Source organism: Symphalangus syndactylus, chromosome 13 (assembly GCF_028878055.3).
Source record: "Symphalangus syndactylus isolate Jambi chromosome 13, NHGRI_mSymSyn1-v2.1_pri, whole genome shotgun sequence".
NCBI lineage: Eukaryota > Metazoa > Chordata > Mammalia > Primates > Hylobatidae > Symphalangus > Symphalangus syndactylus.
The window spans coordinates 32929424-32953298 of NC_072435.2; the positions used below are offsets into that span (position 1 = coordinate 32929424).

The 23875-nt window shown below is 43.5% G+C and overlaps 1 protein-coding gene across 3 annotated transcripts in view; it reads left to right on the top strand.

Moving 5' to 3' along the window:
- The first annotated feature begins 2785 nt into the window (after window positions 1–2785).
- ADGRE1 (adhesion G protein-coupled receptor E1) overlaps window positions 2786–23875 on the top strand; it is a 58357-nt gene continuing 37267 nt past the window's right edge. For 2 of the 3 annotated variants that reach the window (XM_055240206.2, XM_055240207.2), the window contains exons 1-8: window positions 2786–2846; window positions 5741–5803; window positions 13839–13982; window positions 16931–17086; window positions 17210–17329; window positions 20518–20664; window positions 22454–22594; window positions 22680–22826. In XM_055240206.2, coding sequence (XP_055096181.1) covers window positions 2816–2846; window positions 5741–5803; window positions 13839–13982; window positions 16931–17086; window positions 17210–17329; window positions 20518–20664; window positions 22454–22594; window positions 22680–22826 — 949 coding nt within the window. In that variant the 5' untranslated portion in view covers window positions 2786–2815. The remainder of the gene's footprint in view (window positions 2847–5740; window positions 5804–13838; window positions 13983–16930; window positions 17087–17209; window positions 17330–20517; window positions 20665–22453; window positions 22595–22679; window positions 22827–23875) is intronic. The other variant, XM_055240208.2, reaches the window with a different exon arrangement.

Below are 23875 nucleotides of genomic sequence, written 5' to 3' on the forward strand. Positions count from 1 at the left end.
AACACGTGGGGCTTTTCTTTCTAAGAATTTGGGGATGCTCTAGGCACCTCCTTTGTAGCTTGCAACAGATGCTATCAGTGGCTGCCCACACCTATAACCTAACGACACATTAATATGCCCTAGCTTGACACTGATACGGGAGCTAGAAAGAAGTTATTTAGGCAGAGAGTGAGGGCAAGAGAGTCCTCGGTAAGGTTTCCCTTTTAATAAAAAGCAGCCCCCAAATCTTTTTTTTTTTTTTTTTTTGAGACAGAGTCTTGCTCTGTCGCTTAGGCTGGAGTACAGTGGCGCAATCTCGGCTCACTGCAAGCTCCGCCTCCCGGATTCAAGCAATTCTCTTGCCTCAGCCTCCCGAGTAGCTGGGATTACAGAGGCGCGCCACCGTGCCTGGCTAATTTTTGTATTATTAGTAGAGACGGGGTTTCACCATGTTGGTCAGGCTGGTCTCAAACTCCTGACCTTGTGATCCACCCGCCTTAGCCTCTCAAAGTGCTGGGATTACAGGCGTGAGCCACCACGCCCAGCCAAATAATTTCTTTTCTAACAAAGAGCAGTCTGAAAAATCAGCCTGCAGACATAGAAAAGCAAGCTGGAAGCTTGGTCGGGTGAATGCCGGCAGCTGTGCCAATGGGAAAAGGCTACCTGGGGGCCAAGCGTGTTCAACATGCAGGCTTGCGCCATCTTCCCTTTTCTTTATCAACCATGTGTATAGTAAAGGAACAGGCAACATAGTCCTGGCCAGGTAGAGACCCCATCTGCATAATAAAATATTAGGGTGGGCAGCCAGCTTCTTTGTACTCTATATAAACGGCACACCCGGTCCAACTAATCTTTGGGCCCTATGGTAAATCAGATATCACCACCTAAAGCTCAGCTATAAAACCCTGTCCATTGCACCTTGAAACTGGAAGACCCACTTGGGAGCCCCCTCTCTCTGCAGGAGACAGAGCTTTTCTCTTTCTTTTGCCTATTAAATCTCTGCTCTTTTTTTTTTTTTCTTTGAGATGGAGTCTTACTCTGTCACCCAGGCTGGAGTGCAATGGCACGATCTCGGCTCACTGCAACCTCTGCCTCCTGGGTTCAAGTGATTCTCTTGCCTCAGCCTCCTGAGTAGCTGGAATTACAGGCATGAGCCACCACGCCTGGCTAATTTTTGTATTTTTAGTAGAGATGGGGTTTCACCATGTTGCCCAGGCTGGTCTCAAACTCCTGATCTTAGGTGATCCACCCATCTCAGCCTCCCAAAGTGCTGGGATTACAGGCATGAGCCACTGTGCTCAGCCTAAACCTCTGCTCTAAAACTAATTTTTTGTGTGTCTGCATTTTATTTTATTTTATTTTAAGACGGAGTCCCACTCTGTTGCCCAGGCTGGAGTGCAGTGGCACGATCTCGGCTCACTGCAGCCTCCGCCTCCTGGATTCAAGCAATTCTCTGCCTCAGCCTCTGGACTAGCTGGGATTACAGGTGCCTAACACCACACCATGCTGGCTAATTTTTTGTATTTTTAGTAGAGACGGGGTTTCACCATCTTGGCCAGGCTGGTCTTGAACTTCTGACCTCGTAATCCACCCTCCTCAGTCTCCCAAAGTGCTGAGATTACAGGTGTGAGCCACGGTGCCCGGCCATGTCTGTATTTTTTATTTCCTTGGCGTGAGGCAACGAACCTTGGGTATTACCCCAGATGTATGACACTGCTTCAATATCTGCCAGTCACTACACTTTGTTATCAGTGGGATTATATCAACTGGAGCCCATTCTATCTGTTCGGAGGCCAGGCCTGAAGTTTCAAGGGGTTGACACCCTCTAGGAGCAAGCCTCAAGTCAACCCATGACTGACAGTAGGTGGGATATAAATACCTTAGCTCCCTCACTCCTCAGTTGGAATAACTGAAGAGTACGTTCCATGCCGCTCCCCAGATGTACCTGGGGAGGTTAAGTTCCACTTTCTCACCATGTAACTTGTTTGAAGACACACCCAGTATTGGCTCTTTGCCTTCCTGTTTCACTTTCTCCTTCTCCAGCCGGTGTTTTCTGGGGCCACCTTCTTGATAAACTACTTTTGCTAAAATCCTTGTCTGGGGGTCTGCTCTTGTGAGACCCTAAGATCTTACCAGAGAGAGGAAGCTGGGAATGGGGTGGAAGTGTTGCTGTATAGTCGTCAGACAGAGGTGAGATCTGAAGGAAAATAAGATGGTTAAAGCTCTTGACTCTGGAGCCAGAGGGTCCTGGGTTCAAATCTCAAGTCTGAGAGATCTTGGACAAGTTATAACTCCTCTGCAAGTCTCAGTTTCCATTTTGTTGGTGAATGGAGGGAGGGAAGGGAATTCCTACTTTACGAGGTTAACATGATAATGGAATTACACTTTGTTGTCAATGTGCCTAGCACAGTGCCTGGTACATGATGGTCGTGATGGCTGTTTTTATACAGGAGACTGGGAAGAGACCCTAAAGGCTGAGATTTGCTTCACTGGAGGCAGGAAGAGGAAGCTCCCTTATTGGGTGCAATGAAAGAAGATGTTGAGAGATGGGAGGTAGATGTTGATGGGAAAGAAAAAGGGAGAGACGGTGGGAAGGAGAGAGAGAGAGAATGATACACGTTAGGCAGATTAACTTCTCTTTATTGTGGAGAAAGGGGGAAATTAGGATTTTCTAGGCTGTCTTTTAGTGGCAGCAACTCAGCAAAAAGGGCTATGATGACTGGGCAGCATTGAGCAACTCTGGCTGCGGCTTCCCCTCTTCCCATGCCTTCTGGTTACTGAAAACCCAGGGTTAGTAGAAAAGTTTCTTCTCTTTGAATGACAGAACCACAGCATAATGCGTGGCTTCAACCTGCTCCTCTTCTGGGGTGAGTGTGAGGCTGAATGGGGGGCTAGGGGAGGCCTGGGTTGGAAATAGGCTTCAGGAGAAATGGGAGGGCCATGGATGGTCCAGCCAAGAGATCATAAGTCCAGGCTGGATACTGCAAACACCTTCATTCGGGGAACCTTTGACAAAATTCCATAGCTCAGGGAAGTCCATCTGTCAGGATAGATTTTTCTCTATAGTCATTCATTTGACCTGAGCACGTCCTGTGTATCAGTTGCTGTTCTATGCACTAGAGGATATAGCAGTGAGAAAAAAAGACTAATTTCCTGCACTCTTGAGGCTGATAGTCTAGTAGGTAGGAGCAGAGAGGAAAGAAGGCACAGATGATCATAGCCCAGTTAGCACTGCTGTAACTTCTTTAAACAGAGTATGTATCTAACTGTGAAAACATTTCTATGACATTGGGTCATTATTAGTCCTATTTTGCAAATGAGAAAACTGAAGCAAAAGAGATAAAATAATTTTCCCAAGGCCACTTAGTCAATAAGGGGTAGAGGCAGGATTTCAAGCCAGGCAGTCTGACTTCAGAGTCTGTAAGCTTTTCCACTACACTATGTTGCTCCAAATAATAAGTAAACATAGGAATTTCAGGCAGTGATAAGTGCTGTGAAAGAAGTTGTTATAGAATGTGGTCGGGAGTTATGTTGGAGGGAGAAGTCTGGGGTTGAGGAGAGGCAATTCGAGCTGAGTCCTGAATAATGAGATAGACCCTTCCTGTGCTCTTATTTCTCTTTCTTCAGGTGTCAGTTTGTCTCAGTCTTGTTTATCTTCCATGTTTCTGGTTTTTCTTCTATGTCTTCTGTGTTTTGGTCATTGGATCAAATTTAGGAATGGAGGATATTGGGGACATATTCTAAGTAGCATGTATGGGTTTCCTCTGCTGTCGTACAATGGATCCCTATTTTACCAAGGAGGAAACTGAGGCACAAAGAGATTAAATAACTTCCTCAAGGCCATGCAATCGTTAATTGGTAAAGCCAGATTTTTAAACCCAAGCATTTTGACCCCAGACTTTGTATGCCTAAACAGTATGCGGAATTACCTCTAAAATAATTAATGAATGAGCAAAAGAATTTTTGTTGGTAATAATAGATAGAATTTGGGAGTTTGGATCTGTGAGACTTGCTGACTGGCAGGCTACATTAGAAGAAATAGGTGGCCTGTGGACATCAAATGTAGGAATGCAGAGTTGTTATTTTGGGGTGTTGGCAATGTTATTAACCATTAACACTCCCTATTCTGCCCTGAAGCTAATCAGCAAAGAGTTGTGATAATGATAGTGATGATAATGATGGTGATGATCGTGATGGTGGTGGTGATAATAGTGATGATGAAGATGGTGATGATGATGGTGATGGTGATGACAGTGATAATGAAGATGACAGTGGTGATGATGGTGTGATAATGACCATGAAGATGGTGATGATGATAATGGTGATGATAGGGATAATGATGATAATGGTGGTGATGATGGTGTGATAATGACGATCAAGATGGTGATGATGGTGATTATGGTGGTGATGGTGATAATGGTGATGATGATGATGGTGATGATGAAGATGATGATGGTGATGATGACAGTGATAATGATGGTGATGATGATGGTGCAGGAGACCTAAATGCTGCAGGGCTGCATTGCCTTTAAACAATAATAAATGGGCAGGGCGAGGTGGCTCACGCTTGTAATCCTAGCACTTTAGGAGGCTGAGGCAGGTGAATCACGAGGTCAGGAGATCGAGTCCATCCTGGCCAACATGGTGAAACCCTGTCTCTACTAAAAATACAAAAATTAGCTGGGCGTGGTGGCACGTGCCTGTAATCCCAGCTATTCGGGAGGCTGAGTCAGGAGAATAGCTTGAACCAGGGAGTTGGAGTTTGCAGTGAGCCGCGCTACTGCACTCCAGCCGGGTGACAGAGCGAGACTGCATCTCAAAAAAAAAAAAAAAAAAAAAAAAAAGAAAGAAAAGAAAAACGAATTGCCCTACCCTCTCATGAAATGTTAATACTATAGATATACTGTATATCTATATATGTATTTTCTGTATATACATATGTATCTTATACATAAAAGAGTAAGCTTAAAAAGATCTCTTCCTGAGAACCAAGTTTGAGTCCTTTGAGGAGATATCATCCCTTTTGAGAATGCATGCTTTAATACATGTTTTTGAAAATCAACTGGAGCTTTTTTTTTAGAGACAGGGTCACCTAGGCTGGAGTGCAGTGGCATGATCTTGGCTCACTGCAGTCTCAATCTCCTGGGCTCAAGCAATCCTTCCACCTCAGCCTCCTGAGTAGCTGGGACTACAAGGTGTCACCACCACACAGCTAATTTAAAAATATATATATATTTTTTGGACAGACAAAGTCTCACTGTGGTGTCCAGACTGGTGTCAAACTGCTGGTCTCAAGTGATCCTCCCAACTTGGCCTCCTGAGTAGCTGGGGCTACAGGCATGTACCACAATGCCCAGATAGCTTTTGTATTTTTTGTAGAGATGGGGTTTTGCCAGATTGCCCAGGCTGGTCTTGAACTCCTGGGCTTAAGCAATCTACCTACCTTGGCCTCCCGAAGGGCTGGGATTACAGGTGTGCACCACAGTGCTTAGCCTGGAACTATTTAATCAAAAATAAAGAGAAGATAAAGACAGACAAAATGAAAAGCAAAAGCAGAGTGCAGAAAACCAGGAACGGTCATTGTTAACTTATGCAAAATAGTGTATGTTTGTTCCTTAACAAGGTTTGTCATCTAGCCTCTTCAAACCTGTTTCTGCGCGGCCAAGCCAGGAGTAATTTTGCAGGTTGAGCCCAAAAGGTTTGTTTTTTGTTTTTTGTTTTTTTTGGTGGTTCATGGTGTTTTTCTTTTCTCTCTTCACAGGATGTTGTGTTATGCACAGCTGGGAAAGGCACACAGGACCCACACTGAAACCAGTGACAAAGGGTAAATTGGCCAGAGAAAATGCAGATGCCTGAAGGGGTGGAGAAAGTTTTCTCCCCAGGAAACATCCCAGGAAGCTGAGCCTCATCCAGATGCTTGCTGGGAGCTAGTTAGCGGCAGGGCAAGGGTTAACATGCAAATCTCCTGATTCTCACTTCAGGCTCTTTCCTTTATGCTTAGAATTGCTGTGTGATCTCAGATAAGTCACATAACCTCTCTGAACTTCAGTTTCCCAAGCTGTGAAATACAGGTAACAATAGGGATGTTGTGAAACTTTAATTCAAAGAGGTAGCTTTGGAAACCACCTGGTATGTAGTATGAGCTTTATAAATGGTAGTGTAGCGAGAGTAGGGATGGAATTTAGTCAAACTACAACTCAATGTGCAAAAAAAATAAGTGACTTCTTTATGTTTTGTTAAATACTCTCATCTTCTATATAAACTCTTGCTGGATAAAGGAAGAAAGAATTGTCAGTTCTTGGTTGTTGATATGGTTTGGCTATGTCCTCACCCAAATCTCACCTTAAATTGTAAGAATCACCTCGTGTCAAGGGCGGGGCCAGTTGGAGATAATTGAATCATGGGGGATGGTTTCCCCCATGCTGTTCTCATGGTAGTGAGTAAGTCTCATGAGATCTGATGGTTTTATAAATGGGAGAGCCCTTGCACAAGCTCTCTTGCCTCCTGCCATGTAAGTAAGACATAATTTTGCTTCTCATGATTGTGAAGCCTCCCCAGCCATGTGGAACAGTGAGTCAAATTAAACCTCTTTCCCTTATAAATTACCTAGTCTTGGGTATGTCTTTATTAGCAGCATGAAAACAGACTAATACAACTGTTCCCAGTGTCTCTGTTTCCTGGTTCTTCTTTGGGCAACTTAGCAACTTAGTCTATATTGTGTTAAGAGCTCATCTTTCACTTTTTTTTTTTTTTTTTTGGAGACAGAGTCTCGCTCTGTCGCCCAGGCTGGAGTGCAGTGGTGCGATCTCAGTTCACTGCAAGCTCCACCTCCCAGGTTCACGCCATTCTCCTGCCTCAGCCTCCCGAGTACAGGCGCACGCCACCACGCCCTGCTAATTTTTTTTGTATTTTTAGTAGACACAGGGTTTCACCGTGTTCGCCAGGATGGTCTCGATCTCCTGACCTCCTGATCCACCCGCCTCAGCCTCCCAAAGTGCTGGGATTACAGGCGTGAGCCTCTGCACTCGGCCATCTTTCACATTTTCTTACCCTTCCCTTGCTCTCTCCAAGATAGCATCCGGGTGTGTGATGCCAAAATAGCAGCTAATGGGATCTTGTAGCCATGAGGTGGGGGAGCAGCTGAGCTCTGGATGGGGTGGTGCATGGTCCCACCTTGGTTGTCTAGCAACCCTCTTGGAAGCTCTGCATCTCCCAGGGATCCATGCAGGAGCTCCTGGTTTCCACGTCCAGGCGATGGGAGATGCAGAAGGGTGTCTTTGGGACACCTCCTAGCCATCTCGCCTCCCTGTTGATTCCAATGCTCTGCTCCCATAGGCGTTGGGTGTGGCAGCTGCAGAAGGCAGGAGGCTTCTCCTGTAGAATTGGAAGCTCCATCTGGCCTCTGTTGAGAGAATTCAACCTCTAGCCTTGATGCCCCTGAATTTACCCATTCCTATCTGAAGGTTTCTGAGGTCACCCCATCTCCACCCAGGTATAGCCCTGATGTGAGTGGGCCAGGGAGCCAGAATCTTCCTGAGTCCTTCTCTCCCCACTCACTCGCTCTCCCTGCTAGCTTTCCGCAGTGTTTTCTCTTCCCATATGGTAGGTACTTTCCTTCCATCATATCCCAAGTCCTCTCTACACCACAGGTCAATGAAAATTCTATCTTCCAGTCCTGCAAGCCTGTCTCTTGATATATATATATATAAAGTGTGTGTGTGTGTATGTGTGTATGTGTGTGTATATAATGTAGTATATATATTTTAATATTAAAAATATGTATTTAAATATATATTAAATATAGCCACTATATATTATTAATATATAAAATATATACATTATATATTAATATATAAATATATAAATACATAAAATATATTTTAGAAATATGATGTAATATACATAATATATATTATATATTATATAATATACATATAAAATATATAATATAATATATAATATATGTTTTATAATAAATATATTATATCTTATTATAATAAATATATTTACATATTATATTAGTATATAATATATAATATATTATATTAGTATATAATATATAATATATTATATTAGTATATAATATATAATATATAATATTAGTATATAATATATAATATATTATATTAGTATATAATATATAATATATTATATTAGTATATAATATATAATATATTATATTAGTATATAATATATAATATATTATATTAGTATATAATATATAATATATTATATTAGTATATAATATATAATATATTATATTAGTATATAATATATAATATATTATATTAGTATATAATATATAATATATTATATTAGTATAAAAATATATATAATACATAAATAATATATTATATATAATATATTATATAGAATATATATTAATAATATATTATATAATATATATTATAATATATTATATATTATATAATATATTATATATAATATATATTCTATATATTATATATAATATATTACTATATTTTTATATTATATATAATATATTACTATATTTTTATATTATATATAATATATTACTATATATTTATATATTATATATAACATATACCAGTGGGAGGTAATTGAATCATGGGGGCAGGTTTTCCCATGCTGTTCTCGTGATGGTGCCTTGTGAATAAGTCTCATGAGATCTGATGGTTTTATAAAGGGTAGTTCCCCTGCACATGCTCTTGCCTGCGGCCATGTAAGACATGCCTTTGCTCTTCCTTCACCTTCCACCATGATTGTGAGGCCTTCCCAGCCAAGCTGAACTGTCAATCAATTAAACCCCTTTCCTTTATAAATCACCCAGTCTTGGGTAGGTCTTTATTAGCAGCATAAGAACAGACAAATACAATCCCAACTTATTTTCTTTTGAAAATTATTTATGTTGTATTTTTTTTAAGACATGAGCTGTCCTTTGTAGAATTTTTTTTTTCTTTTTTTGAGATGGAGTCTCACTCTTGTTGCCCAGGCTGGAGCTCAGTGGGGCAATCTTGGCTCACTGAAACCTCCGCTTCCTGGGTTCATGTGATTCTCTTGCCTCAGCCTCCTGAGTAGCTGGGATTACAGGCACCCACCACCATGCCTGGCTACTTTTTGTATTTTTAGCAGAGATGGGGTTTCACCATGTTGGCCAGGCTGGTCTTGAACTCCTTAGGTGATCCGCCCACCCCAGCCTTCCAAAGTGCTGGGATTACAGGCATGAGCCACTATGCCTGGCCCCTTTGTAGGACTTTTTAAAAAGGGCTTTATTGAGATGGTTGGGAAAATCTTCTCAAGGAAGTGATGTTCCAGTGGACTTAAAGGATGGATGAATTGATGTTACCCAGGCAAAGGGGCAGGGTGGGATAGGGCGTGCCTGGTGGCCAGGACAGTGGGTGCAAAGGTCCTGAGGTTGGAAAGAATTTGGAGGACCCAGCGAAGGTGAGTGTGACTGATGACACAGGGCAGGAGATGAGATGGGGAGGTGGACAGGTACCTAGTCCCACAAGACTGGGTTGTTACTCTGGCCTTGGTAGGTTTCAGTTGTGAGGGAGAGGGCTAGTGGAAGAGGATGATGGGAAACTTACAGCATTAAGAGACCACAAGTGATAAAATGCAGGAAGTCTGCACAGAGAAATATTGCCTCTGCAGATGAAAGAGGAAACTGGAAATGAGAAGAGAGATACCATCTGAGGCCTCATGCAGGGAAGGGAAATAAACAAGGCACATTATAGGAGCAAAGAACTTAGATCTCAAAACCCAGTGTGTAACAAAAACAGGGTGAATAATGTTACAATCACGATAATCCATTCCTTCTGTTTTTACAATACTTTTTAGTTTTTCCATACTCCCAGTTGCTGTTGGCATTATCGTTGGTTCCTGTCTTTTCACTCCTCACATCCAATCCATCGGCAAATTTTGTTAGTGTTGCTTTAAAAAAATCCTGAATTGCATTCCCTCCATTGCTGCCCTCTGGGTTGTATCCACTGACATCTTTCACCTGGACAAGTGCAGTCACCCCCTCCTTGGTCAGTTTATTTCTGATCTTCTATAGTTCGTCTTCCAACCAGTGGCCAGAAGGCTCATGTTAAAACCTTACGTTGTGTCCCTACTCTGCTCGAAATCCTCTCATGACTCCCATCTTGCTTTGACACAAAACCCAACTCCACTATTCACAATAGTCAAAATATGGAATCCACCTCAGTGTCCATCAACAGATGAATGGATGAACACAATGTGGTCTGCATACACAACGGATTGCTATTCGACCGTAAAAAGAATGACATTCCACAATTTGCAGCAATATGGATGAAACTGGAGGTCATTAAGTGAAACAAACCAGGCACAGAAAGACAAATGTCACATGTCCTGACTGATGGGTAGTTGCCCTATTGTGCTACTGAGCGCTAGATCTTATTCCTTCCATCTAACTGTGGTCTTTGTACCAACTAGTCAATCCCTCTTTATCCCCCTTCCCCACTATCCTTTCCAGCCTCTGGTAATTATCATTCTACCCTCTACCTCCATTAGATAATGATGATGATGATTTTTAGCTCCCACATAGGAACGAGAACATGCAATATTTGTCTTTCTGTGCCTGGTTTATTTCACTTAACATAATGTCCTCCAGTCCTCCAGTTCTATCCGTGTTTCTGCAAATGATGGGATTTCATTCTTTCTTTTTTTCTTTTTATTTTTTTGAGATGGAGTTTTGCTCTTGTTGCCCAGGCTGGAGTGCAATGGCGCAATCTTGGATCACCGCAACCTCCGCCTCCCCAGTTCAAGTGATTCTCCTGCCTCAGCCTCCCGAGTAGTTGGGATTACAGGCATGCACCACCACGCCTGGCTAATTTTTTTGTATTTTTAGTAGAGACGGGGCCTTCTTCATGTTGGTCAGGCTGGTCTTGAACTCCCCATCTCAGGTGATCTGCCCACCTCAGCCTCCCAATGTGCTGGGATTACAGGCGTGAGCCATCACGCCCGCCCTATTTCATTATTTCTTATGGCTGAATGATATTCCATTGAGTATGTATACCACATCTTCCTCACCCATTCATCCACTGATAGACACTTAGGTTGATTCCATCTCTTGCATGTACTTCGGATTTTGAAAGGTCTGGCTCAGCTGCTCTCCAGCTGTGTGTCTTTGTGTAAGTCACTCAACCTCTCTGAGTCATGTTTTATTTTCACATATGGGTATTGGGAATGGTGTTCATTGCCTGTGGCTGCTGTAACAAATTGCCACAAACTTGGTGGCTTAAAACAACAAAAAAAACTTACCTATCATTCTGGAGGTCAGAAGTCTGAAATGGGTCCCACTGGGCTAAAATAGAGGCATTGGCAGGGCTGTGTTCCTTCTGGATGCTGTACGGAAGAACTATTTTCTTACCTTTTCCTGTATCTAGGGTCAACCATGTTTCTTGGCTCATGTCCCCTTCCCCCATCTTCAAAGCCAGCGATGGCTGGTCAGCTCTTTCTTACATCACATCACGCTGACAATGCCTTTCTTGGCTTCAGCTTTCACTTATAAAGACTCTTGTGGTTACATTCGTTGCCCTGGATGATCCAAGATAATCTCCCCATCTTGAGATCAGCTTGATTAGCAACCTTAATTCCATCTGCAACCTTAATTCCTCCTTTGCCATGCAGCATAACATATTCACAGGTTTCAGGGATTAGGACGTGGTCCTCTTGGAAGGGTCTGTTATTCTGCCTGCCACAAGAATGACAGCATCAAGTGAGCCTCTTTCCTAGCACCTGGGAGCCTGCTCCCACCTGTGATCTTGTCCTTTTGAAGCTCACAGTGTGGTGGTGAAGGTGGCCATGAAGGAGCAAATCACTGAAACAATCAAGCAGTCACGGTTTTGACGAATTCCATAAAAGAAGAGCTCAGGGAGCTATGGAGGAGTCAGGGAAGGCTTCCTGGAGGAAGTGATGTTAAAGCAAGATCTGAAAAATGAGTGGAAGCTGGCCAGGCAAAGCAGAGGCAGAGGGAACAGCATGTGCAAAGGCCCTGTGGTAGGAAGGCTAGAAATGGAGTGCAAAGAGAAACTGACATGATGAGGCTGAACGATGTGGTTGGGTCTGGTCACTGGGGGCTTTGCAGTTCATGTGGAGTAATTTGAGTTTTATTTCTAAGGAGAACAAAGAGCACTATAGGCAAGGGGTGGAGGTGGAAGATCAAATGTGCATTCAGAGATGACCATGGTGTGGAGTAGAAGATTGTGGAGGACATAGGGTATATAGAAATGTTAAATTCAGAGGAAGATCTGGATCAGGCATAGCCAAGGTGGTGGGGTTAAATGGGTAATTGTCAAATTATATTTGGGAGGGGGGATCAACAGGGCTTGGAGTCTTACTAAATGTGGTGGCTAAACAGGCAAACTGAGGTACAGAGACGTGAAATCACTTGTCCCAAGACTGGATTGGCTAGGATAGAGTGTTGATTGTTTCCATAGAAACAAAATAACTATGAATGAAACAACGCAGATGTTTATTTTTATCCGTCTCATAAATCTCCAACTTGAAGATGGAACAGGGTTGTGGAACAACCCTGCCTAGGAGGTCATTCCATCTCCCAGGTGCCTTTTGCCTTGTTGCCTCTCCAACCTTAGGTATGAGTCTCATCCCCATGGTTGGGAATGGATCACCCCAGTCTGTCCATCTTCCAGCCCGGGTGAAAAGGGAGAAAAAGTGTAGGGTATGCTCTTTCTTTTCAAGGGCATGACCAGACAGTACACACATCACTTCTATTCATTCTCCTTGGCCAGATTTTCACCAGGTGGCCACAGCTAGCTGCAAGAGAAGCTGGGAATGCAGTCCTAAACTGGATGGCTCTATTATTATAAGGAAGAGGGTGGAATGGGTTTGGGGGAACAGCTACCATTCTTGGCTTTGAGGTTTGCTGCTGGAACTTGAACTCAGGTCTGCCTTGTCCCAAAATTTGCACTTTTCACTCTCACACTTTTCTGTCTAGTGCTTGGATGTTCATGGTGTGATCCACGGAGCAACAGAATTGGCATCCTCCGGGCACTTGTTAGAAATGCAAAATCCCTGGCCCCCTTCCCCAGACCTGCTGAATTAGTACCTGATTTTCCAAGATGTTCTTGGAATCCAAGGGGAGGCAGGTGATACTGGTCTGTGGACACTTCGGTTAGCAAGGATCCAGATGAGTGCTTCTCAAACTTCCCTGTGCACACGCATCACCTGGGATCATGTTCAAATGCAGATTCTGATTCAATGGATTTTGCATTTCCATCTAACTCCCAGGCGATGCTTATGTGGCTGACCCACAGACCCTACTCTGAGTAGCAAGGGTCTAGGATCTTTGAGGTACATGATTACATATGATTGGTTGCTGTATCAGTTTCCTAGGGCTGCTTAAAATAACGGAAATTTATTCTCTTGAAGTTCTGGAGTCCAGAAGTGTGAATTCAAGGTATTTGCAGGGCCAGTCTTTCTCCAAAGGCTATAGGGCAGAATCTGTTCCATGCCATTTTTTAAGGCTTTTGTTATTGCTGGCAATCCTTGGTGTTCCTCAGCTTCTAGACATATCACTCTGATCCTGGTTTCCACTGTTGCATGGCATGTCCCTGTGCATGTCTGTGTGTCTCTTCTTTTCTTATAAGGACACCTGTGGCCCACCCTACTCCAGCACTACTTCATCTTAACTTATATCTTAATTACATCTACAAAGACCCAGTTTCCAAATAAGATGAAATTCACAGGTACCAGGGTTTAGGACTTTAATGTATCTTTTGGGAGGAACACAATCCAACCCGTAACAGTCACCTCCATCCTTGTATGCTGGGTTCCCTTGCAGCCTCACTCTAATGCTCTAATCTTGTTTAAACTTTTCTTTATACACTGCCTAGGTAATAACTGTAGAGACAGTACCATGTGCCCAGCTTATGCCACTTGCAGCAACACAGTGGACAGTTACTATTGCACTTGCAAACAAGGCTTCCTGTCCAGCAATGGACAAAATCACTTCAAGGGTCCAGGAGTGCAATGCAAAGGTGAGTTCATGTACCCTCAAACCCTCCAGCATTTGGTAGGAAAATCAAGTCAAAGCTGGCTGGGTACTGAATGTAGGTACTCCCCCAACCCCGCCACTTTTTCTTAAATCTGGTTTCACAATCTATATGTTTTAAGCGGAGCATTAGGCCATTTCTGTTCAAGGTTAATACTGATATGTGGGGGTTTTGTTCCTGTCACAGCATTGCTAGCTAGTATTGCTAGCAAACATGATTTTCTTCCTTTCTTCCTTCCTTGCTTCCTTCCTTCCTTCCTTCCTTTTTCCCCACCCTTCCTCTCTCTGATCATGTAAATAATTCCTGGTCGCTGTAAAATTTCATGGATGGTTGAGTTTCCTCACAATGTGGTGGCTGGATTCCAAGGATAAGCATCCCAAGAGAACAAGGTGGAAGTACATGATATTTTTATGACCTAGTGTCACTTCCACAATAGTCACAAGCATGCTCAGATTAAAGATGGGGATATACCTTCCATTGCTGGACGGAAGAAGTACCAAAGTGAAGCACATATGGGATGGGAGATATTGTTTTACCTTTTTTTTATTGCAAAATACAGTCTTCTATCTAGTATAAGTAAATTTGTAACTCCAATTCTCTGTCTAGATATTGATGAATGTTCTCAAAGCCCCCAGCCCTGTGGTCCTAACTCATCCTGCAAAAACCTGCCTGGGAGGTTCAAGTGCAGCTGTTTAGATGGTTTCTCTTCTCCCACTGGAAATAACTGGATCCCAGGAAAGCCGGGCAATTTCTTCTGTACTGGTAATGCTCTCAGGCTCCCAGGGATGGGTCTTGGGTGGATATCTATCAGTGGGGTGAGTTCATGTATTTCTGAACTGAGGCACCCAATTTCTTACCTGCTCACCCTCTTCCACTGCTTCTCAGATATCAATGAGTGCCTCACCGGCAGGGTCTGCCCTGAGCATTCTGACTGTGTCAACTCCATGGGAAGCTACAATTGCAGCTGTCAAGTTGGATTCATCTCTAGAAACTCCACCTGTGAAGGTATACATGACCATCTCTTTATTATTTACCTACTTAATTAATTAAGGGTCATCTCACTGGAAGACCATATGAGAAAGGGATTTTCTCATGTAGGGATGAGAAAATTGGGGCTCAGAGAGGTAAAAATATATAGTTGCTTATATCTTTTTCTATCCCTTTACTTTGGGCCTGTGGGTGTCTTTACATGTTAGGTAGGCCTCTTGTAGGCAGCACATGGTTGGGTCTTTTAAAAAAATTTTTTATCTGGTTTAACAATTTATATCTTTTAAGTGGAGCATTAGGCCATTTCTGTTCAAGGTTAATATTGATATTTGAGGGTTTTGTTCCTGTCACAGGATTGCTAGCTAGTATTGCTAGCAAACGTGATTTCCTTCCTTCCTTCCTTCCTTCTTTCCTTCCTTCCTTCCTTCCTTCTTTCCTTCCTTCCTTCCTTCCTTCCTTCCTTCCTTCCTTCCTACTTCCCCACCCTTCCTCTCTCTGATCATGTAAATAATTCTTGGTCACTGTAAAATTTCATGGATGATTGAGTTTCCTCACAATATGGTGGCTGGATTCCAAGGATAAGCATCCCAAGAGAATAAGGTGGAAGTACATGATATTTTTATGACCTAGTGTCACTTCCACTATAGTCACAAGCATGCTCAGATTCAAGATGGGGACATACCTTCCATTGCTGGACGGAAGAAGTACCAAAGTGAAGCACATATGGGATGGGAGATATTGTTTTAACATTTTTTTTTTTTTGGCAAAATACAGTCTTCTATCTAGTATAAGCAAATTTGTAACTCCAACTCTCTGTCTAGATATTGATGAATGTTCTCAAAGCCCCCAGCCCTGTGGTCCTAACTCATCCTGCGAAAACCTGCCTGGGAGGTACAAGTGCAGCTGTTTAGATGGTTTCTCTTCTCCCACTGGAAATGACTGGATCCCAGGAAAGCCGGGCAATTTCTCCTGTACTGGTAATGCTCTCAGGCTCCCAGGGATGGGTCTTGGGTGGATATCTATCAGTGGGGTGAGTTCATGTATTTCTGAACTGAGGCACCCAATTTCTTACCTGCTCACCCTCTTCCACTGCTTCTCAGATATCAATGAGTGCCTCACCGGCAGGGTCTGCCCTGAGCATTCTGACTGTGTCAACTCCATGGGAAGCTACAATTGCAGCTGTCAAGTTGGATTCATCTCTAGAAACTCCATCTGTGAAGGTATACATGACCATCTCTTTATTATTTACCTACTTAATTAATTAAGGGTCATCTCACTGGAAGACCATATGAGAAAGGGATTTTCTCATGTAGGGATGAGAAAATTGGGGCTCAGAGAGGTAAAAATATATAGTTGCTTATATCTTTTTCTATCCCTTTACTTTGGGCCTGTGGGTGTCTTTACATGTTAGGTAGCCCTCTTGTAGGCAGCACATGGTTGGGTCTTTTAAAAAAATTTTTTATCTGGTTTAACAATCTATATCTTTTAAGTGGAGCATTAGGCCATTTCTGTTCAAGGTTAATATTGATATTTGAGGGTTTTGTTCCTGTCACAGCATTGCTAGCTAGTATTGCTAGCAAACGTGATTTCCTTCCTTCCTTCCTTCCTACTTCCCCACCCTTCCTCTCTCTGGTCACTGGAAATTTCATGGATGGTTGAGTTTCCTCACAATATGGTGGCTGGATTCCAAGGATAAGCAACCCAAGAGAACAAGGTGGAAGTACATGATATTTTTATGACCTAGTGTCACTTCCACCATAGTCACAAGCATGCTCAGATTCAAGACAGGGACATACATTCCATTGCGTGACAGAAGAAGTACCAAAGTCACATTGAATGAAGCACATATGGGATGGGTGATATTGTTTTAACATTTTTTTTTTTTTTTGCAAAATACAGTCTTCTATCTAGTATAAGCAAATTTGTAACTCCAATTCTCTGTCTAGATATTGATGAATGTTCTCAAAGCCCCCAGCCCTGTGGTCCTAACTCATCCTGCGAAAACCTGTCAGGGAGGTACAAGTGCAGCTGTTTAGATGGTTTCTCTTCTCCCACTGGAAATGACTGGATCCCAGGAAAGCCGGGCAATTTCTCCTGTACTGGTAATGCTCTCAGGCTCCCAGGGATGGGTCTTGGGTGGATATCTTTCAGTGGGGTGAGTTCATGTATTTCTGAACTGAGGCACCCAATTTCTTACCTGCTCACCCTCTTCCACTGCTTCTCAGATATCAATGAGTGCCTCACCGGCAGGGTCTGCCCTGAGCATTCTGACTGTGTCAACTCCATGGGAAGCTACAATTGCAGCTGTCAAGTTGGATTCATCTCTAGAAACTCCACCTGTGAAGGTATACATGACCATCTCTTTATTATTTACCTACTTAATTAATTAAGGGTCATCTCACTGGAAGACCATATGAGAAAGGGATTTTCTCATGTAGGGATGAGAAAATTGGGGCTCAGAGAGGTAAAAATATATAGTTGCCTATATCTTTTTCTATCCCTTTACTTTGGGCCTGTGGGTGTCTTTACATGTTAGGTAGCCCTGTTGTAGGCAGCACATGGTTTGGTCTTTTTTACAAAAATTTTTATCTGGTTTAACAATTTATATCTTTTAAGTGGAGCATTAGGCCGTTTCTGTTAAAGGTTAATATTGATATTTCAGGGCTTTGTTCCTGTCACAGTGTTGCTAGCTACTTGCTTTGTGATCTCAATTGTGTAATTGCTTTATAGGATCTGTGAACTATATGCAAATATTAAGTGGAAGAGCTGAGATTTGAACTCCTGTTAAGGACCTACTATAAGTCAAACAATGGTATCAGAATATAATGGGGTGCACTTGTCTTCAGACCGGTATTTCCCCCAGGGGTCATTGGCAACATCTGGAGATATTTTTGATGGTCCCAACTGGTGATGGTGGGGAGAGGTGCTGTGTATGGCATCTAATGGGAAGAGATCAGAGATGCTGCTAAACATCCTATAATGTATAGAAAGGCCCCCACAACCAAGACTAATCTGACCCTAAATGCCAACAGTGCTGAGGTGGAAAAACCTTATTCTGGGCTGGGCATGGTGGCTCACACCTGTAATACCAGCACTTTGGGAGGTCAAGGCGGATGGATCACTTGAGGTCAGGAGTTCAAGACTAGCCTGGCAAACATGGTGAAACCTCGTCTCTACTAAAAATACAAAAAATTAGCCGGGCATGGTGGCAGGCACCTGTAATCCCAGCTACTCGGGAGGCTGAGGCAGGAGAATTGCTTGAACCTGGGAGGCAGAGGTTGCAGTGAGCTGAGATTGTGCCATTGCACTCTAGCCTGGGCAACAGAGCAAGACTCTGGTTCAAACAAACAACAAAAAAAAGCCAACAACCGCAAGAAGAACGAAACACACAAAACCTATTCTGGGGAGATTCTAAAGTCTAAACTTCAGAACGTTCCCCTAAAAGGTATTTGAATTAATACTTGAAAGTTATCTTTAATCAGCTGGGCACAGTGGCTCCCGCCTGTAATCTCAGCACTTTGGGAGGCCGAGGTGGGCAGATCATGAGGTCAGGAGATGGAGACCATCCTGGCTAACATGGTGAAACCCCATCTCTACTAAAAATACAAAAAAATATAGCTGGGCATGGTGGCGCGTGCCTGTAATCCCAGCTACTCGGGAGGCTGAGGCAGGAGAATGGTGTGAACCCAGGAGGCAGAGCTTGCAGTGAGCCGAGATCACACCACTGCACTCCAGCCTGGGTGACAGAGCGAGACTCCGTCTCAAAAAAAAAAAAAGAAAGTTATCTTTAATCTTTTCTCTCCCTCCACATTAAAGCAGTCATCACATCTTGGGGAATCTACCTGCTAAATACGTTTTGAGACTGGGTGTGGTGGCTCACACCTGTAATACCAGCACTTAGGGAGGCTGAGATGGGAGAATCACTTAAGACCAAGAGTTTGAGACCAGCCTGGGCAACATAGTGAGACCCTGTCTCTACAAAAAAAGAAATTAGAAAATTAGCCAGGTGTGGTGGCACGTGCCTGTGGTCCCAGCTACTCAGGAGGCTGAGGTGGGAGGATCACTTGAAACCAGGAGGTTGAGGCTGTAGTGCACTGTGCTTGCATCACTGCATTCCAGCCTGGATAATGGAGCAAGACCTTGTCTCAAAAATAAATATATAAATAAATATGTGTTGAATTCCTCCTCTTTTCCATCCTTGGTTCTGGCTTGATCATCACTGCAGCAGCCTCCTCTCTAGTCTTGCCTTTTTCAATCTCATTCTCTCCAATCCATCCTCTACACTGCAGCCAGAATGTCCTCACCAAGAGACAAGGGCTCCATCTTCCTGTGTCTAGTGCATTGTTATTCTCCACATTCATTTATGGGATGGTGACTCCATTGAGAAAGGCAAGGAGTGATCAAGCCCTCATTATATCCCCCTGGCTTAGTTTAAGAGATGTTTGAAATCATCTCTGCCTTTGCTACTCCATTTGTAGCGGTGAGCTATCACTGGGTAACAAATTATCTTAAAAAGTAGTGTCTGAAAACAACCACCATATATTTAGCTCTTGATTCCATGAGTTGACATTTTAAGTGGTCTATTCTAGCCAGACCTTTTGGTCTCAGCTGGTCTTGTTCTTGTGTCTGCAGTCGGCTGATCTTGCCTGGGCTTTTGTCTTGTTGCCTCTCCCACCTTAGGTGTGAACCTCATCCCCATGGTTGGGAATGGATCACCCCACTCTGTCCATCTTCCAGCCCAGGTGAAAAGGGAGAAGAAGTGTAGAGTATGCTCTTTCTTTTCAAGGCATGACCAGAAGGTGCACACATCACTTCTATTTATTCTCCTTAGCCAGATTTTCACCATGTAGCCACACCTAGCTGCAAGAGAAGCTGGGAAAGCAGTCCTCAACTGGATTGTTATATTATTACAAGGAGGAGGGAACGGGTCTCACATGTCTGGGGCTCATCTAGGATGATTCATTTCTCTCCCACTTGGTCTTTTGTTCTTCATTAGACTAGTCAGGGGCTTGTTCATATGGCAGAGGTCAGAGGCCCAAGAGAATGAACAGAAACCAACAGGTCTCTTGAGGCTCAGGTTTGGAATTAGCACCTCATTACTTCACTGTCTTCTGTTGGTCAGTGCAAGTCATAATGCCAGCTGTATTTAAGGGGTAGAGAAACAGACTCCACCTCTTAGTGCAAGGTATGGTAAAGTCACATCTCTTACAATCTACATCTTGGGGTGTAAATACAGAGAGAAGTAAAGGACTATGGCTACTTTTGCAATCTCTGATAATTATGTTTTGAAACTATTTGCCACCCTTCTGCTTACATGCAATTGGCTAGAATTTGCTCTCATGGCCATGCCTACTGAAAGAAGGGGCGGGGAAATATGTCCCACTGTGTGCCTGGGAAGAAAGGGGGACATGGATATTGGGGAGCATCAGCCCTGTCTGCTGAAAATCAACACTCAGAGTGCATCTCCTATTTGTAGTCTCTCCTCCTTGCTTTCTCATTTACCTTGACCTGGGTTTTCTCTTCCACTCGTCAGATGTGGATGAATGTGCAGATCCAAGAGCTTGCCCAGAGCATGCAACTTGTAATAACACTGTTGGAAACTACTCTTGTTTCTGCAACCCAGGATTTGAATCCAGCAGTGGCCACTTGAGTTTCCAGGGCCTCAAAGCATCATGTGAAGGTAGGTGAGGGTGTCTTCTGAGAAGTCAGGTCCAAGTCTGTTTGCAAAGACAGCAGTGAGGGGATTAGGGTGGGTCTTGGTTGAGTTTGAGACTTTCATCGGCAAATCTGAAGCCAATAATCATTCATTCACTCATTCATTCACTCATTAAAGAAATACCTCTTGAGCACTTACAGTATATGCAGCACTATTCTAGAGCAGTAAACAGCATCTCCAAATAACATCCCACTGGGCCTTAGGGCTTCCATATAGGAATTTGGAGGAGGGGCACCATTCAGTCCATAGCACCCATGAACAAACAGCCTGTAAGTGACAGAGCCAGGCTATGAACCCAGAATGTCCATGTTCTCAATCCCTCCACTGTGTGCCTCTTTTTTTTTCGTTCGTTTTTTGTTTTTTGTTTTTTGTTTTGGGTTTCTTTTTTTTTTTTTTTTTTGAGATGGAGTCTTGGTCTGTTACCCAGGCTGGAGTGCAGTGGTACAATCTCAGCTCACTGCAACCTCCCCCTCCTGGGTTCAAGCAATTCTCCTGCCTCAGCTTCCCAAGTAGATGGGATTATAGGCATGTGGCACCACGCCCAGCTAATTTTTGTATTTTTAGTAGAGACAAGGTTTCACCATGTTGGCCAGGCTGGTCTCAAACTCCTGACCCCAGGTAATCTGCCTGCCTTGGCCTCTCAAAGTGTTTGGATTACAGGCGTGAGCCACTGCGCCCAGCCTGTTTTTTGTTTTTGAGACAGAGTCTCGCTCTGGTGCCCAGGCTGCAGTGCAGTGGCATGATCTCAGCTTACTGCCACCTCTGCCTCCCAGGTTCAAGCAATTCTTCTGCCTCAGCCTTTTGATTGGCTGGGATTACAGGCGTGTGCCACCATGCCTGGCTAATTTCTGATTTGGGACAGGCAAGCCCCAAAATGGGGTTTAGCTCACAAGGGTTCTTGGCTTTGCCCAGGAAAGAATTCAAGGGCAAGCCAGAGGTAGAAGAAAACAGCTTTATTGAAGAGGCAGTGTTACAGTTCTGTAAGTGTTACAGCTCCCGCAGAGCAGGGCTACCTCATAGGCAGAGAGCAGCAGCTCAGGGCAGTTTTGCAGTCATACTTATACCTACTTTTAATAATATGCAGATTAACAGGTGGTTTATGCAAAAATTTCTAGGGAAGGGGTAGTAACTTTTGGGTCATCGAGTCATTGCCATAGAAAGGGGCAGTAACTCCCCAGTGTTGCCATGGCAATGGTAAACTGACCTAGCACACTGGTGGGCATGTCTTATGGAAAAGCTGCTTCCACTCTGTCCTTGTTTTAGCTAGTCCTCAATTTTGTCCAGTGTCTGAGTCCTTCCTCTGGAGTTGAGTCCTGTTTCCTGCCTCATTACTAGCTTAATATAATAGAAATGTATCACTCTCATAATAATTCAGTATGGATATACCCGGCCAGTGGGCAGCTTTTCTCCACATGGTGATAAAGGAGTTCAATCTCTCTCCATCTTTTGGTTCTTGCATTCCTTAGAGCCTTGGAGTTCCTAGTTTTAGCCAGTTGAGGTGAAAGAGGGAGGAGAGAAGTTACACTCACTTCTTGACCACCTTGGCCCTGAAGTGACATATATCATGGTTCTCATATTCCATGAGTGAAAAGTAGTCACATGACCTCACCTAGATGCAGAGGGTTCTGGGAAATGTAGTCCCTGGCTGGAACGCTATTTTCTAGTGAAACCTGACTCCATATTTTGCAAACGGAAGCGTGATTTTGTTGGTTCATTGGCCAACTTGGCTCCACACCCATTCTGTACCCCACAGATATTGATGAATGCACTGAAATGTGCCCCATCAATTCAACATGCACCAACACTCCTGGGAGCTACTTTTGCACCTGCCACCCTGGCTTTGCACCAAGCAATGGACAGTTGAATTTCACAGACCAAGAAGTGGAATGTAGAGGTGAGCAGAGAGTTTGATGGACAATCCAGAAAAGACATTTCTCTTTGCTCTCATGGGTTTCTTGATATTCTCCAGTTCTTTGCAGATATTGATGAGTGCCGCCAAGATCCATCAACATGTGGTCCTAATTCTATCTGCACCAATGCCCTGGGCTCCTACAACTGTGGCTGCATTGCAGGCTTTCATCCCAATCCAGAAGGCTCCCAGAAAGATGGCAACTTCAGCTGCCAAAGTAATAATCTCTTTGTATGTCTTGGCAATGGAATCTGTTTCTGGCTTTGGTTGGAAATTTCTCACACTACCCAACCTCAGAATCTTCCTCTTAGTGTTGCCTCATCCACATATTCTGTTTCTTTTTCTTCTTCATCCATTTACTCTTTCAACAAATGATTTTTGGAGTACCTATTAATTAATTAATTAGTTAGCTAAACAGGCCCCTGCAGTAGGCACTGAAGATTTGGTCCTGGATATGATAGGCATGATTCTTGTCCTCTTGCAGCTTATAGTCTAGGGAAGGAACCAGAACACACACAGCACACAATTATTTAATTATAACTACGAATGAAACAACAAAAAAAAAGTATGCTTTTTTTTTTTCACCCAGCTGGAGTACAGTGGCACGATCTCAGCTCACTGCAAGCTCCACCTCCCAGGTTCACGCCATTCTCTTGCCTCAGCCTCCTGAGTAGCTGGGACTACAGGCACCCGCCACCATGCCCAGCTATATTTTTTTGTATTTTTAGTAGAGATGGGGTTTCCCCATGTTAGCCGGGATGGTCTCCATCTCCTGACCTCATGATCTGCCCACCTCGGCCTCCCAAAATGCTGGGATTACAGGCGTGAGCCACCGCGCCTGGCCAAAACATAGCGTGCTTTGAAGTGGCTAATACGATATTGATTATGTTCCAAGCAAACAACATTTAAGCAGAAACCTGAAGGAGGAGAAGGACTTCTCTAGAGGAAGAATGGAGATCATGCTGTTCTGGGTTATAGCAGATGCAAAGGTCCTGAGGCTCACACCAAATGAGGACAAGGGGAAGTGGCAGTAGACATATCTGATGAAGTAGACAGAGGTCAGATTCTGCAGGGTCTTGGTGGCTTGTGAAGAAGTTTGAAAGGGCTGGATGCAGTGACATACCTATAAACAGCACTTTGGGAGGCCAAGGTGAGAGGATCACTTGAGGCCAGGAATTCAAGACCAGCCTGGGCAACATTGCAAGACTCTGTCTCTACAAAAGATAATGATAAAAAGTTAGCCAGGTGTAGTAGCATGGGCTTGTA